A 16,696-nucleotide genomic window follows, 5' to 3' on the forward strand; every position below is an offset into this window, starting at 1 on the left:
CTTATTGATGCAACTCAATACATTCACAACCCAAGGTTAGGGAGGGCATAAATGCCTGCAATGGCTCAAGTTGTTCAGAAGTTGCACAGGTGAGGAACTGGGTGAAATTTAGTTTTGTTCCTCTTTTCGTGGCTGACAAAGTAAAAATTGGGACTAATGCATCGAACCTACCCCTGGGAAAAAGGACAGACAAGATCATCTGCAGAATTCTTATGCAGAATCTGATTTTATCTGCAGAAGTTTGAGAAACACAAAATCTACAGAAATTAGAATTGTATACGAATGTGTAGCACTATTAAGCTGCTTGTCTGAAGCGTGAGCACTTCACTGTCAAATTTAGCATTGAGTAGCCAACGATATTGGGTTATTTTTATCTATTTAAGTTTTCTTTTATTTCTTTTTGCCAATGACGTAAATTTATACCAATATAGTGATTAAGGGCTTTTATTTCGCTAATTATGTATTTTTCTGCAGATGCAAGGCATAGTGCAGGGTTGGTACGTTTTTCACTATTTTTTATTGGTATTTGCAACATTCTTTTCTGCGCTTTTTTATTTAGCCTTTGTTTCTTGGAGGACAGGTATAAAAAGTGGGATTTTGATTTCGTCAGTTCATTCTTGCAAAATTTTTATTTTTTTCCTATTTTGTGTTTTTTCGACATTCTCTTCAGCCAATTACGTATCTCTTTCCATGCTTTTATTACGACTAAATGTGTTACTTCCGCTAACTATGCAGTTTTGTGGAAATTACCATTTTCACTATTTTTTATTCGTATTTAGACTGTTCTTTTGTGGGCTTCCTTTATTTAGTCTTTGGTTTTTGGAGCAGATGTATAAGGTGCATATTTTTAATTTTGTTAGATCATTCTTGTAACATTTTATTTTTTGTTTTTATTATTCTCAGTTTTTCAAAATTCTGTTAGAAAATTAATCTCCATGTGTGCCATTGTGATGATTAATTGCGCTACTTCTGCCAGTTATGCATATTTGCATAAATGCAGGGCGTTACATGGTTTGCTCATTTTTGCTATTTTTTATTCGTAATTCCAATGTTCTTTTCCTGGCATGACAGGCACAAAAAAGGATACTTCAGCTCTGTTATAACTCTCAACAATGCCGTTACCAGCGAAAAAAGAATTCAGCAGGCTTGCATTCAATCGACAAAATTTTGTATAGAAAATGCCTTGGCTGCCTTATTCAGCTTTTTAACAGCCACTAAAGCTGCATGCACTGTTAATTAACGCACGCTAACTTTGTACTTGTAAGAAGGAGTCCAAACAAATCAACCACACGTTTAGGCTTTTACTCCCACGAAAACATGGCAATGAAGGCTGATGTACGACTGAAATCTCTGGTAGCGTTGGCCAGGTGAGCGTTTCTTGAACCTTAGACTAACGTCGCCACCACGCGGCGGGTGCAGGAGTTAACCAAATTACACCTCTCCGCTGGGTTCTGCGACAAATGGGATGACTGGAGCAATGGCGCGCCGCCGGCAGCTGATCACGGAGGCCGCTCTAGAATGAACAGTCTCTTCTCAAAAAGTCACCTCAAGAAAACCGATACTGTTCGCACACTGGTAGATATAAAGTTTGTTCTGCAACTACGGTCAGGCTCCTGTCAATATACCACATCATGAGCAGAACTTAGTGATCAAAGAAACCTTTAATGCTCATTGCCTTTACAGAATAAATGAAGAAGCAGTACAAAGATTATAACCCTCTGCAACATGCATTAGGATGTATCCGTCAGAAAAATTTCAAAGTGCCTGTGTATATTTTTCATAACAAAAATTTCACTTAAAAACCACAAACAACTCGATATCATAAGTAGTTAATAAATTAGGTCGAGTCCTAATTGAAACCACGCTATCGTAAATGTGACCATCCTATCATTGCTACAATAGGAAACGTATACAGGTTATTGTGATCCGTAGCCCTTATATATTAAGGTAACAGCATCAGTTTTGCTTTAATAAACGTTTTAACTAGATAGAAAATGTAAAACCAAGAGCATCTTCTCGATGCACCGAGGATTTGGCATGTCAAGTAGGTGTTTTTGAACCTCACTTGAACCGCTCACCCAGCATTCGCATTTCCCACCGTAGAGTGGAAAATGCGAATACTGGCTGAGCGGTTCAAGTGGGGATAATGACGATTGTAACTCACAAAAATGCTCTTAAAAGGCGCATGTACAATTGTACACGCTGTGTCGCAAAGGAATAATAATACAGCACTGATCTAGGAATACTTGCTGTGATTTTGTACTGAACCGGAATGTATACAAACGAGGCATGCACTGTCATGCCTAGTTGCAGCAGCCTCACAGAGAATACCACAAATGCACTGCGGGTCGGCCATATAAAATTAAGGTTGCTGTCACTGATTCCCAAGCAATATCAAGACAAGTGTGCAGCCCAGCACGCAAGGAATGTGATTACTGAGGTAACAATTATATATGTACCAGGGGAACCGAACAATATAGATTTATATTGTACTGAAGTGCCAGAAGCAAGACAAAACTATGGTTTGTAAGGACCCATACCTCAGGGTACTGAATGAGTCGCAGCAGAACAGAAACGACGACTTCCCGCTGAGTCTCCAGCTCCTTGCGCGAGTCTGTTCGGTTAGCACTAGGTAGCAGAAAAAGGTCCTCCACAATCGCCTGCAGAGCTGGAATCACTGGAAGCAAAAATATGTTAAAAATAAAACCACCAAACTGCACAAAATACGCAAAGTAAAAAAAAAAATTAAAAAAGAAAGAAAACATAAGCAGAATAAGCTTAAAGGCCAACTGCAACGAGAATTTACCTGCCCGAAATTCTGCATCAACGTGTGGGCCACCACTAAAGTCTCTTGTGACCTAATTGTAAACTCCACACACGGGGAGTATCTTTATTAGAACTGTTCGAAAACACGCCACTTACCCGATGCAGCACCTAGCAGAATGTCACCACAACTGGTCGCCACTGCGGCGAACTTCCGTATGTGACGCTCCAGTCAGGGCTCCCGTGCGGCCGTCACCTCTCCTCAGTAGCCCTTTTATGTGCAGCCTCACGCGAGTGAGCAGCATAATTTGTGCATCTTGCATGAATAATTGCTTTTACCCGTTTCCAAAATGCGAGAAGGTGAAGAAGGTCTGGGTTGCCGAGACAAAATAGCAAACTCGAAGAGTGCCGGGACCAGTCGATGTGAGGCGATACACCGTCGGCAAGCGAGTACGGCAGTTGCACAATGGCTGATTTCATGGTTGCGATGGCCGCAGCAGGCTCTCGGTCGACTCTACGAGCACGTGAGACATGAGTGCGGCCTACGCAAGACGATACGCTCTCGGTGCGGCTGGTCGGTGCGTCAGGCACGTGAACGAGTACAACAGCTGTGCAGCACACTGCAAGCTCGCAGCTGGCCGGCTCTACGAGTGTGCAATAAGCGAGAACGGTTGACGCGAGACGATTCGCTGTTGTCACAGCCAGTTCGGGTGCCAACGAGTACGGCAACTAGCTGTGCAACGCACTCCATGATCGTGGCCGATCGACTCTTTGAGAGCGCGAGTGGCATGAGTACAGCCGACGCGAGGCGATACGCTGTTGTGGCCGGCCGGTCGGGGCGTGAACACGTACAGCACGCAGCACACTGCACGGAATCAATTCAGTTCAAACAACTTCGGCAAAAAATAAATAAAAACTAGCCGCTAATGACAATTTCGCTCACCGATTGGAAAAAAAAAAAAGATAAAAAAGGGGACCACATTTGGCAGATTGGGTAATAACAAGGTTGGCAGCGTTGAGTCTCAGGTAAGGTCACTGTTTCCCGACGCCAGCGAAGACTAGGCAATGCTTTCATCCCTGCATGGTTTTTATATATAGACGAGCATCATTATCTAAACACTTGGCGCAGGCACCCTGCTAACAGGAACAAAACTACCCGCATAAACAAGAATAATAAAATTCTGGAATTGAACTTTGATAATATGCACTGAAACCAAATTCTTACATGCTAGCCGCATGTTTTGGCACTTCCCTCCCATGGCAGCTTTTTTGTTTGTTTGTTTTCTTCTCTCACAAAAGCAGGAAGGTTTGATCAGCACAGCCAATATGCCCGCGCCGGCGCCCAGCTAGCGCTCAACACTGGCTTTTGTGTACCTATTTCCTAGCTCCCAGCTCCGCCCCGGTGCCTTGCGATGCCTGCGTTTACCTTTTACCGGACGACTATACGCCTCGAGCTTCGCGATCGCTGCGCCGCCTGCCGCCGCTTCTCCGCGGCGTTGACGGGATTTGCGCTGCGTGACTGATAGGGGCTCGTGCAGTGTTTCGGTTCTATTTCGCTTCTTTTCGCCTTTCCGCGCCCTAAAAAAACTTGTTATGGTGACTGACGACTATAGGCAAAGAGTACGTTTAGGTCACTTAAAAAGAAGCTGCGTCTTCGGAGAGTACGCGATCGCCTGCAAGAGCTACCCGGGGACGCGGTTCTGCGCGCTTCGTCGCCGCTCATCCGGGCGTCGGCGACGGCAGCAATATATCACCCATGTCACCTCCAAAACATCAGGCACAAATGAATTCTACTGACGCCTCGTTTATACCTGATACTGGCACAATGAGAGGTTGGCTTCATTTTGCAGCTTGGACAACGAATGCGGCTTCGTTTCGCATATATACGCCGCAGAAAAATATGTTTCGGGGATGTGATTACCCAATCCCGGCCAATAACCTATGCATTTTATAAGCATATAAACCATGCGAAAATGTAAAGTATATTCCAAGCCTGTGCGTCGTTAAATATGTGCCCTCACACCCCATATAGCAAGAACCAAGGAAATGAAACCACGGAAAAATAAATGTTGTGCCAAGGCGGAATTTAGAAACATATTAGCTAAAACGGAAAAAAAAGTGCAGCTTCTGGGATGCTAAAGACATTCGTCTAAACTTAAGCCAGGTAGGTTTAACTAGACCAACTATACGCGAAATGCACTGCTATTTCGCGAGACATCGTTGGGGGGGGGGGGGGGGGGGGGGAAGGGGAGGGGGATGCCATGTACAAATGCGGAGCGGAATCAAGGAATGAACGTTTTAGTAATCCCACACATAAATCTCGCCTTCACTTTCCTTTTGTTTTTCTACAACGAAGAGCTGATCGTACGGCGGATGCATTTTTGGAAGTATACAGGGTAGGCTGTTCAACAAGAGATGAAAGGTGTCGTTGGAAGAGTGGTATGTGATAAGGCCCTCTGATTTCAGTTTCTGGTTTATTCTGCAGGCTCCCTGTGCCATATGACGATATTACGAAGAAGCATTTAGTCACGGACGCGGTTTATATTGTAAGCCCGTCTCCGCGCTGCTCGCAGAGGATATATATAGCAGATGAAGGTCTGCGGGCGCGCACCTCACAGCAAGACGACTCTGTCGTGTGCTGATCACCGAGTATAATTATACATTGTCCATCGTACTTTTGTTAAATATTCCCGAAATTAACACAGACTGGCTTGTAAATGGTGGTGATCAATATCTGAGGTATAATATTGGCAAACGTAACTGGTGTGCTGTCAGGTATGAGTGCTCCGCTGATTATGTAAGCGCACAAAACATCTGAGGAACCAGTGGTTACGAAGACACGGCTAGTGAATCCAGGTCAGTGTAACTACAATTGGCTCCATCATACGCCGGTTCCGCGACGCTGGCCTGTGACACACACCTGCCGCTTATAGAGACCGAAAATACCACACTAAGATCGCGGCGGAAACATTTACACTCTCGTAAACACACCCCATTTGCGAACAGAGTGACTGCTCCACGCAAACATGGATTTAAAACGGCCACAAACGGTAAATCTCAGTCGTGAACGTGCCGCAAAAGCAGCGGCGGCACTGGGGAGCGGTGCGCGGACTCCCGCGCCTGCTTTCGAAACGGGCCGCTAGGGGGATTTCAGTGGCGCCCCTACAGGCCGCGCTCGAGGCGTATTGCTTGTATTCACTGGCGAGGCACGCATGCAGGCAACCGTGTGAGCGCGCCGTCACTCGTTACGTCGGGCTCCGCGGGATGGCGGTACTTGTCCGTGCTAAGCACATCACTGTGTTTCACTTTAACAAACTTTACCTCACCGAACACAAAGTATTGCCTCGAGTCCAATGTGAGTGCGATTAAGAACATCTCTGTTGACACCACCATTGAGAATAGGGTTGAAATGGAGCAGACGACGCACAGCCGGTGTTTTTTTTCTTCAGTGTGCGGGCGCAGTGGCCCAGGCCACGCCTGGTCCGTGGCGCATTGGCCATGTCTGTGGCCGTTTCCAGTGTTGCCAAGCGAAGAAACTGAGAGCTAAACTTTTCAACGAATGCCACCTATAGACACATCTCAACCGCCCACAGCGAAGCAATAATGGTTGCACAAACTTCCCAACACCTTTATGCGCATATTTTAAGTTTTTGAAGAAACGGACGACCCGAAGCAGATCGAATGCGTGCTTTCTTCTCGCAGGCAGCCGTGGGAGAATCCACCGGCTGCGCCCACTCTACTGCTGACTGATACGTACGTCACTTCTGGCCGGCCGTAATGGTCACCCCTTTTTTTTCCAGTTTCAGTTTGGAAAATGGCATTTTGCGGCTTCCTGAACTGAGGACGCCACCCACCTTCTTCTTTCTTTTTTTTCTTTTTTTTTTTGCTCAATAAAACGTTTTGCCTCCTCCTCCTGATCTTCGTTTATGATGCAGTGACGCATATTTGGGCCTCCATATTTTGCACATAGCATTGTTTAAAGTAATACTACCTGAAAACAGGGCATTTAAAGGGGCCAAAAATTTCGTTACAATTGGCCTTTAATTAAAGGGACACTAAAGCATGAATGAAATTCTGTTTCACCTTCAAGATGATACATTTCGTAGCACTCTAAGCTTTCGTTCAACAAGCAAAGACGCGTTATTTCCTGAGAAATCTACAAAGAAAGCTGGCATTTCTATCTCCCGCCATTTCGACGTAGACATCGCGTCACAAAATAGAAACGAGGCACTGGTGCGGTCTAGAGCATAATTCGTTGCCATTAGGCGCTCTCAGGCTGGCAACGGCAGGTTTTACGTCACCAAGCCATGGCCGACCACCAAGAACATTCCTCTCACCGAGGAAGCTGGCTTTCACTTTTATTATTTGCCACCGACTGAACGAGAAATGCTTTTCACCACTCCACGGCCAGGAAGAGCACAAGTTCGGATCATTCGGATAGCCCCCTGCAGCAAGTACCCTAACCTTTCACAGGCGATAAGGCTCGAACCGAGCGCGGGCACGCCTTACCGATAGCAACATCCGCGTGCGGAGAATGGATTAGAAGCTCAGGCGGGTCAGGCCGCTTAACACCTGCAGTGCATCTGTCCTTTTGCCCCTTCCTGCTGGAGATAAGCTCAGGCGTTTACCGTGGTGGGTTATTGACTTCGCTAACTGCGCACCAATGTTTTTCCAAAATGAAACTGAAAGCATGATGGCTGACGAGCGTGAGGGAAGCAGACTGCCTCGCAGTGTATAAAATCTGTTTGCGTTTTTTAAATTACTCTAGCTCATGGAAAGCTTTGATATACATTTATTTCACGTGCTCAACCACTTCGGAGCTGTTCATTTTAGGCAAAACATTTATAGATGTTTCTCCAATGAGCTCTTGCCGTGCACAAATATTGTGCCCACAAACCATAGTGCCTCAAAGCGTGCGGGGCATCGGCACCCATTTTCCCGTTTCTGGCATTTTCTGCCCTATTAAACAACTGCGAGTTGCGAGAATGGTGCATTTGGATTCCCGGCGACTTAATCTGTCGGTACAAGCCAACTGTTTCCACCATTTAGTGTCCCTTTAAAGGACACTTGGAAATGAGTGCTTGGCAAAGACCTTTCCGCGCAAATGAATTGCACACTGTTTGTTCATGAGAGGTCTACACAGTTTAGCTTCCAGCCATGTCCAAAGAGGAAAGCATAACCTTTAGCGAAAGAAAAATATCTACCACTGGATGTGCATGTACAGATGACAAAAAATGATTGATTGATTGTGGGGGTTTAACGCGCCGACGCAACGCAGGCGATGAGGCGCGCCGTAGTGGAGGGCTCCGGATTAATTTTGACCACCTGGGGATCTTTAACGTGCGCCGAAATCTCGCACACACGGGCGTTTTTGCTTTTCGCCAGATGACAAAAAATACTCACCATATTTGTCAGGTGGTTGACCACTGGCCATCAGGCGATCGCAGAGCTGTATGATTTCTGGCATGCTGATGATGGGCTTGGAATGGTAGCGTTCGTACGACAGCAGTACCAAGAAGTAGAAGATCTGGGGAATGAGCACCTCGGCATTCCTGCAATGAGACCATCTCCGTGTGAGAGGGAGGAGGGAGGTGAAAAAAGGAGATGCACCAGCCATACAGGATCTGTCCCTCCTCGATGAACTCAAACTGCTTGATGACAAAGCCGATGAATATCTGGTCCGAGTCCAGCAGGCAGTAGTTGACGCGCAGGTGAACCAACTGGGCCAGCAGGTCCAGCACACTGGCCTGCAGGTGGGCGCTGCTGGACACCGTGTACTGCTTCAGGGCCTGCAAGTAGCCAAGTCAAGCCAAGCCCTCCACTCAATCCCGTTGCGATGGTCGGCGAGCTGTTGCCGCCCTCACCTGAAGAACCACCGGCTCGAAGAGCCGGATGTGCGCTGCTAGCACTGCTTTGCCTCGCTTGTTGCTGGGCTTCAGCAAGGCGGAGATCTTTTTCTCGCAGCCCCGCCTCATCCAACTGAGCCAGCTGCAAGGCAACAAGGTACGCCACTTTTCTGGTCTTGCTGGGAGAACTTGCAATGTTGTAGCGGTTGGCCACACAAACGATTTTTCCCACAGATCTCCAATCGGGCCACACCCAAAAGGAGCTGCCGCGCTACACCTCTTTTATGTCGGCATGGTTGAACTTGACAATATGTACCTCCTATCTGACATGCACCACACACAGCCTCCCTCGGTTAAATGCTTGTTGTCTGTGCATCTCAATTTTCAAGCTTCAAATCACCAGCTACAAAGTAAGAAAGGCAAACACACACAGCCACTTCTCTAACTCTTTCGCTATAGGCGGAAAATTGACCAATTTTTAGGGGTCCAAGAAAACATTTTTTTCCGGCTAAAAAAATTGGTTAGGCACTAATTACAGGAACACAAAATGCAGATTATTTAACGGCCTTTCCAATACCACCAGTTTTTAAAATGTTTTTATATATCATTAGTCTTCTAACTTAAACAGTATAGAAGGTATCCTTAAACTGATTTCAGTTTTGTTGTTTAAATGCTTAGTTACTAAAATGCTCCTAACTTGATTCAATTTGGTCCATAAATAAAAAGTTGTTTTACGTGCCACGTCCCTCCTTAAGCAGCCCGAGCCCATTAATTAGTAGTGTTTAGCAGTCTGAGCTTATTAGCTAGGCTTAGCACAGAATAGGCAGAGAGAGTTTAAGAGCTGAGTAATGGGGACCAGGCTACTTGGGAAAGGCCGCCAGACCGCAAACGACATGCCACGGCTCGCTCATTGTGCAGCCGTGCCCGTAAGGGCCCCCCTCCCTCCTCACCTTCCCAGTGTGGTGGCGTCAGCTGTGAGCAGGGGTGACCGGGTGCTGTAGCTGGCCAGCAGCTTAGACAGGCAGGCATAAGGGTGGGAGCAGCAGTTGTGGTAGAGACCCGTGGAGGCCGCCGGCAGGCTGGCACTCAGCGCATCACTGCTGGCGCAGCCCTCCCACAAGCTGGTCAGGTTAGTCCCAAACAAAGCCTTGAGAAGCTGCGCAGTGCAACGGGGGAGTGGGCTCAGGACAGGGACTACAGCACTGGCCATGTTGCACCAAAACGTGGGCACAGCAACAGCAGGGGCACAAGCCGCCACAGTACATAGGAGTAAAAGGTGAAAATACTCTGTTTACTCAACCGTAATGGCCAGAATAAAATAAAGAAAACCTGCATGAAAGGCAAGTTTAACCTTCTATATTACGGAAGCTTTGTAAAAAACTGCTTCCTGAAGCTTAGTGAAGCCCTTCACAGCGTTTTGTGCAACCATTGTGACTGAGAACAGCTGTTCACTGAAATAAAGTACACTTTATGAGGGGGGGGGGGGGGAATTGCCGGTGTTTCTTTTTGCAGCTATGCACACACAGTTCCTGCTGCAATAAGTGTCGAAGGCAATAACTGGCACGTTTACGACAGATGTGGCAGCACTTATTACTGCAATGCCTGGGAGAAATGTGTGCTATGAGTGTACAGCTTTATTTCTTTAAAGGTGAACACGGGAGCGGTGCCACGTACTATCAGAGCAGAAAAGCAACGCTGTAAAAAACTTTGGCACATTTGCACTGTATGTGATGCGAAACCTTTTTTTTCTTAAATGACGGAAATAAGAGATAATCTCGTCACACACGCACTGCGCATAAAGAAATTTCCCTGCAGGATCGCTACGCTGCACCGATATCAAATGATGCCACGTGCTCCTGATATTCATATTATCAGGATACTGCACATTTTAGGTGCATTTTTCTAGCTAAAAAGGATAGTGCATTCACCGTTAAAATGGAAGCTTTTGAAAGATTAAACAGCACAAAAGTAATGGAGCCTGAAGAAAGGAATACATGCATTCCCTTCTTCGTGCCCTGCTCTTTTTGCGCTGTTTAATCTTTCAAAATGTATCACCTCATCCAAGCTTTCATTTTAGTGTAGTTTATTTCTGGTACAGAGGGCTCCTTTAGCTGTTTTTATGTTGAACCACTTCAAAACAGCACAGTCTGTTTGCATTCCCTTTCTTATTCTCCATTATTTTTGTGCTATTTCAATCTTTCGCTGTGCAGAGTGAATAAAAAATAAAACATTTGGATCACCAATATGAAGCATGTGTTTGCTATGCGAACACATTATAACACATGCGAGCAAGTACTGTAAGAGCTAATAGTGAGGTTCATTAGTTCCACATCTTAGCATATGTGGAGACACGATTGAAAAAAAAAAGAACAGCCGCCAGAGAAAGTTCGAATGCTGTACTTTTAGTATTGCTCCTCAAGGCGTGCAGCCGTGTTCTGAGACACCTGAATCAGCCTAATGTAGAAATGAACTGCATGTTGTTGGTGCACTGCAGAATTAAACAAACTCTATATTGAGTTCCCCTTCTGCACTCATGCTTGGTGTATCTGTGCGTGGCCCCGTCATTCAGTGGGGATGGCACTTGATGACCAGAACCCAATTCAGAGCTATTGCTACTAAAGAATTCTGCTGGGGACTAGTGCTCGGTGCATCTCATGTACAGAGATACTCTATACTCCAACATGGGTCTTCTAATTGCATTGCGTTAACACAAGTTCATCGATTGTTGCAGGTATTGCATTAAAAAAATGGCCAGTTGAGTTCTCATTGCACTGTCTGTGGCAGCTGCTGGTTACTATTTTTGCACCTCTTGTATTTACTCGATTCTAAGGTGCACTTTTTTTCCTCGAAATTTTCGTCCCAGAATCACATGTTCATTACAATTGAGTACCAACCAAAAAAGCTGTACAGTCAAACCCGTTTATAGCGAATTGCAATATGCACCGCGACTAGTTCGATATATCCAATAGTTTGATATAGCGGAACCCGCCTATAACGAACTTATCGTTGCAAGTTTGCAATCCGCGGGCGCCCCCCTCCCCCTCCCGAACTCCACTACCCCCGCATGCAGAAACGAACACGGTAAAGTAGCCGTTACCATACCCAAAATAATCCATTTATTGCAAGTAATAAAGCTACTTTTCGCCTGAACTGCCTACTTTGCAAAGAAAAAAGCGGTGATTTTTGTTTTGACTTTCATTTTGGCGGCTTCAACTAGCATAGCATTCTCTACCCGAAACATTATTTGCACCAGTTCGAGTCCGCGTCCTCCAAAATCTAAGAAGCATCAGCGGAGCACATTGACTGCCGAAAGCGCTTCATTATAAGTGTCGGACGGCTTTCACTCGCGACATCATCGGGAGTGTGGGGGAGCTCTTCCCACAGTTCACTGATGCTGCTGTCTTGGTCTGGACTCGCTGACTGCGTGGGTTCTGTCTTAAGTCCCGTGCGCCGGAAACAGTTACGGAAAGTGTCGGGCGTCATGTCGCTCCGTGCGAGGCGCAATGTCTAAGTGGCAACTCTTGCTCCGTGGTCGCGGCCAATCCACATCTCATTCGCCACTCCGAGACCATGCATTTCGGTGGCCATTCTAGGCGCGCAGAGTTCGATATATCGGATGTGAACTTCGTTATAAGGAATATGTTTCCCATGTATTTCCGTAACTGAATTATTTTTGTTCGATATATGGCATAATTCGCTCTAACCGGGTTCGTTATAGCCGGGTTTGACTGTAGCGATTTTATCAGACATTAAAGCTGTACAGCGGCTTTAAAGCTGTAATCGCACATTTGTGTGTGCCACGGCAATGCCAAAATAATAAAAAAATCCAACAGAGGTTTACGCAGCAGCAACACATGCATGCTTGTATAAAAAAAAACAAGGAAGCGCAGACAGGGAGGCAAGTATTGCATCTTCCTGGTGGGTGGTGGGCACGGGCATGTTATCTACAAGGCGCAAAGGTCACATGCCCCAGATGAGGGTACCCGGGCCTTTGCGAGTGCTTCTTGTGTCGATAAAAGTTCAAAAGAAGGTCTAGCACATAGAAAGCGCCCCTTTTTGTATAGCAAGCCCAAACTTTTTTATGTTTTGCCCTGACGAAAAGCAAGATCAGCAAATTACCACTCTGTGGCAGCCACAGGGCGGGTGAAAATATTTTTAGTTTTTTTGCAGAGTTTACTCGACTTCAGTTTGGAAGGGCGGCCTATCGGTGGTTTGCCATAGTGTATGTTGCGACTGAATGGTGAAGAGAGCTGTTGCTGCCCGATAATAAATGAAGTTCTTGCCATCATAAACGGCTTGTCGTATGCAGAGAACTTTTGAAATTTTTGTATTTTCCAGTTGCAAAAATCAGATGCACATTAAAATCGAGGGTGCATTAGATTCAAGTAAATACAGTATTCAAATTATCTGAAGAAAGCCCTTACTTGCTTTATATTCAAAAATCCCTACTAGTACATACCTAGCCCCAAGCCATCAGCAGCAATTATGACACGTAAAACATTCAAAAAAGAAAGCAGCAAAGCTGTATTGACGTGGGAGCTGTACTGTTTCACAGCTGCTGCCCCAACAGCACAGTTATGGAGGTCTCAGGATTTCAGAAGATTAACCTTCACAAAACTAGGTACTAAAAATGCACGCAGGCATCTTTACACTTTTCCGACACCGGTAACTGAGCCCACGCCCCTGCTGCTGCCATCATTGTTGACAGCCAGCCCAAACGCACCTGTCGGACACACTGCACTGTCGTGAGCGGCTCAACAGTCATGGACAGGCGCAGGTAGCCCAGCAGTTCCTCCACATGCCGGTTGACGTCTTGCAGCTGGGCCACTTCCAAGATCTGGCCCATGGTCACTAGGACTGCCCTCAGAAGGCCCAGAAACTTCTCACTGCTACCAGCATCCAATGACACCTGTGGGAACGTTTTACCATCATGTTAGTATTGGCATTTTCAAACTCCTCAAGTTTCGCTCAAACAGAGACAAACACCGTAGATTTTAGTCGTGCATATTACTTGCAACAGCCTTCAGCTCTACTGATTTTGTTAGACAGTTTTAGCTGACCATTTCTTACGGTCTGCTCCACTCCGACAGCAAGCGGCAGTGCCATCGCGCATGCGTGACGCGCTCCGGTGCAAGCGGTGGGGCCCCGGTTCGCTTGCCAGGCCCTCCGAGCGGACCTACGCGGCAGTTTACGCTCCTGCACCGAATTACAAGATGGCTGTCCCCAGCACGGTGAATGCGCAACAGCACACGCCGTTTCTTCAGTTGAAACATGAGCAACTGAACCGCGAAAGTGCTTTCGAATAGGCAAAGATGTCACACACCTCAACAAGGTTTAGAACACAAGCGAAAAAGTCGACCGAAGCGCGGGCCTACTTCTATGCAGCTCTCAAAAAGACAGCGTTGTCTTGGCTATTCGAAAGATGAGCATTTTTTTTTAATATATTTAGGACCACTATATCATGTCAGCGACTAAATTATATAAAAAAAAGTGAAATAAAGCAATAAACATGGCATTTTGCTTTATTTGAGTGACTAAAATATCCATTCTTATACTTCCTTTGGATGAAGTTTTGCTTTACACATGCACAGGGCACGAGCAGTGACGCGAGTGATTCCCCATCGAGGGAGATACGGTTATCGCTTAGCTAAAAGTGTTTCTGCTAATGACGCTCCCATCACGCTGAGCGGACCGCCGGGAGCAGAGCGGACCGTCAAAAACGGTCAGCTGAAATTCTCTATAATTTCTACTAGCTCTGCCAGCCAACCCCCTACAAAGTGGAAACAATTTGGCAACCACACAGAATTGGTGAAAATACTGCATTTATTTGATTCTAAGCACCCCAATTTTTCATGACCACGATGCCCAAATTGAGGGAGGGGGGTGCTAAGATTCGAAACACCTGAAATATCTCGATGAGGTGGGCACGAGGTGGGCACATTGCATTCTGCAAACATCCAAAAGAAAAATAAGTACACACAGTGAATCCACCCCTTTCATCAGATACTCTGTCACTATCGCTACCCCTTGAGTCCGTGCACCGCTTTAGCCACCGCTCTCAGTACCCCACAGCAGGTCGTCTTCTGTTCTGTCAGAGTGGTTTGTAATCGAACACTTAAATGACTTGCCCACATAGTCAACTTGAACTCGCTTCCAGCCAGGCCAGGCGCGAGAAGCTGGAGATTGCACCGCTCTAACAGCTTTGGCTCAACAATAGAGTGAGCAAGCATGCTTGACGTCCTGGGCAACGCACACATTCTCGCAGAAAAAGGAGGGCTCAGGTTCACATGCAAACTCTTTTCCCAAATTTATTTTCTGGAAGTAGGAGAGGATGCTTAGAATCGGGGGGTGATTAGAATTGTGAAAATACGGTAAAACTGCATTCAAAAGAAAATGTTAAAAGCTGAAGGCCAGTGAGAGTGGAGTTTTAAGTTGGACCCCCCATTTTATTTCTCAACAACAGGTTGAAACCGGAAGAAAAAAAAACAAAAAAGATAGTATTTTTGCATCCAAATGTAAAATGTTCTAGACTGATGCCCACTGATGCATTTCAAGCAAAAAGAATTGACACAGTGAGTTCTGTGTGCCATTATCCTAAAATCCTAAACTTGTCTTGAGATACAAAGTAACTTTACATCAGGCTTAAATCACTTCAAATATGTAAGCCCAAAGGATAACATTTTCATAATTTTGTATCCACTTTCACTGAGGTGATATAACATTGTATATGTATATTTATTAAAATCTTATGATTTTTTTACCACTTAAACGAATTTGGGACATAACTGCAGATACCGTTCTTGTAAATTCCTATAAATTATTTTGTCTTCTGCAAACAATCATTTTATTCAAACCAGCTATGTGGTTCCCCTTAAGAAATAAATGCAGTTTTTAAGGCACATGAATAAATTGACACACACAGGCTTCTATTTTTTGGCCTTGTATATTAGCTTTTTGCTGTTCAGTTGCCGCAGTTTTTTTGTTTTTTTTTGCCTCGTTTTGGACTCGCAATGTCGCTCACTGTAGGCTCACAACCAACTCCTTGGTGCGCCAGGCTTCTCTTTCAAGTTGAATTGCAAAAAGTTAATGTTGTAAGATAAATTCTTGAGTTAATACATGGACAGCATAACATACAAAGCCCATTTTCCGTCGACACAATCCTGATTATAGTAAGCAGGCACACAGAAGAACCTGGTGAGGCAGGCACTGCACAAGTTTGATCGCTCAATAATATTGTGCTGGTCAGCGATTCAAAGAAACTGCTAATGGTTGAACCTCAAAACCAAATTTTCACTGCCTGTCAAAACAAGCAGCTCGTTATTAGACTCATCTTTAGCCAACAAAAGCTCTCGTCTTGCCTTTCTGGAGATGACGGAAAAAACTGCACTTAAGGACGCAGGACGAAAGAGAAGCGGACAGACACGCAGTCTTTAAGTGCATTTTTTATCGTCATAATGTACCAACTAGTCCACGCTTGTGCTCTACTTAATCTTCCTTGTTTTCACGAGTGAGCTCCTAAATAGTTGCTTACCTGTTGACCCTGCATTTTACCATTAATGTCCATGTTTTCCCACTGGTGATTTTCTTCCGGCAAGAACAGTTTATGACGAATCACAGGTATGAATTTGGCACAAAAAACTAACTAAATCAAAAAAACTATGACACACACTGAAAATGCTGCGGATCAACCAGAATTTCAACAGTTGTCCTCATAACAGCAGTCTGAATTACAGTGAGCCTGCTGTACCTGCCAGTTGCTGGTGAGAACCGCCCTCTTTGATTATCTGCCGACGTGAAGCTTCTCCCGAGAGCCTAACCTCCATTCAGCCTATCAACATTTTCCGCCCCTGCTCCTCATTGTCAACTAATGCAACTGAAATCAACCGGCCCCTTCTACGATATTTCTTTGATTGCGGCAAGTCGGACACTGTGCTGAGGCACCCGTTTACAAAGACGACCCCAACACCTCAGAAAACAAACACAATACTAATTTAAGGTAAGAAAATGACACATTTTCGCAACATGAACATGAAAAGGCTGCCACAAATAAAGCAAGTTTTGATGTAAGAGCTCACGGAAACAAAATA

The 16,696-nt window shown here is 45.4% G+C and overlaps 1 protein-coding gene across 3 annotated transcripts in view; it reads right to left on the minus strand.

Annotated features, from left to right (window-relative positions):
- Htt (huntingtin) overlaps positions 1 to 16,696 on the minus strand; it is a 133,393-nt gene that overhangs the window by 72,497 nt on the left and 44,200 nt on the right. For all 3 annotated transcript variants that reach the window (XM_077687981.1, XM_077687982.1, XM_077687980.1), the window contains exons 23-28: positions 13,333 to 13,518; positions 9,560 to 9,765; positions 8,628 to 8,751; positions 8,383 to 8,552; positions 8,167 to 8,315; positions 2,541 to 2,677 (exon numbers count right to left, since the gene is read on the minus strand). In XM_077687981.1, coding sequence (XP_077544107.1) covers positions 2,541 to 2,677; positions 8,167 to 8,315; positions 8,383 to 8,552; positions 8,628 to 8,751; positions 9,560 to 9,765; positions 13,333 to 13,518 — 972 coding nt within the window. The remainder of the gene's footprint in view (positions 1 to 2,540; positions 2,678 to 8,166; positions 8,316 to 8,382; positions 8,553 to 8,627; positions 8,752 to 9,559; positions 9,766 to 13,332; positions 13,519 to 16,696) is intronic.

Source organism: Haemaphysalis longicornis, unplaced genomic scaffold (assembly GCF_048455015.1).
Source record: "Haemaphysalis longicornis isolate Haplotype H1 unplaced genomic scaffold, Haemaphysalis longicornis Haplotype H1 scaffold_1, whole genome shotgun sequence".
NCBI classification, from domain to species: Eukaryota; Metazoa; Arthropoda; class Arachnida; order Ixodida; family Ixodidae; genus Haemaphysalis; species Haemaphysalis longicornis.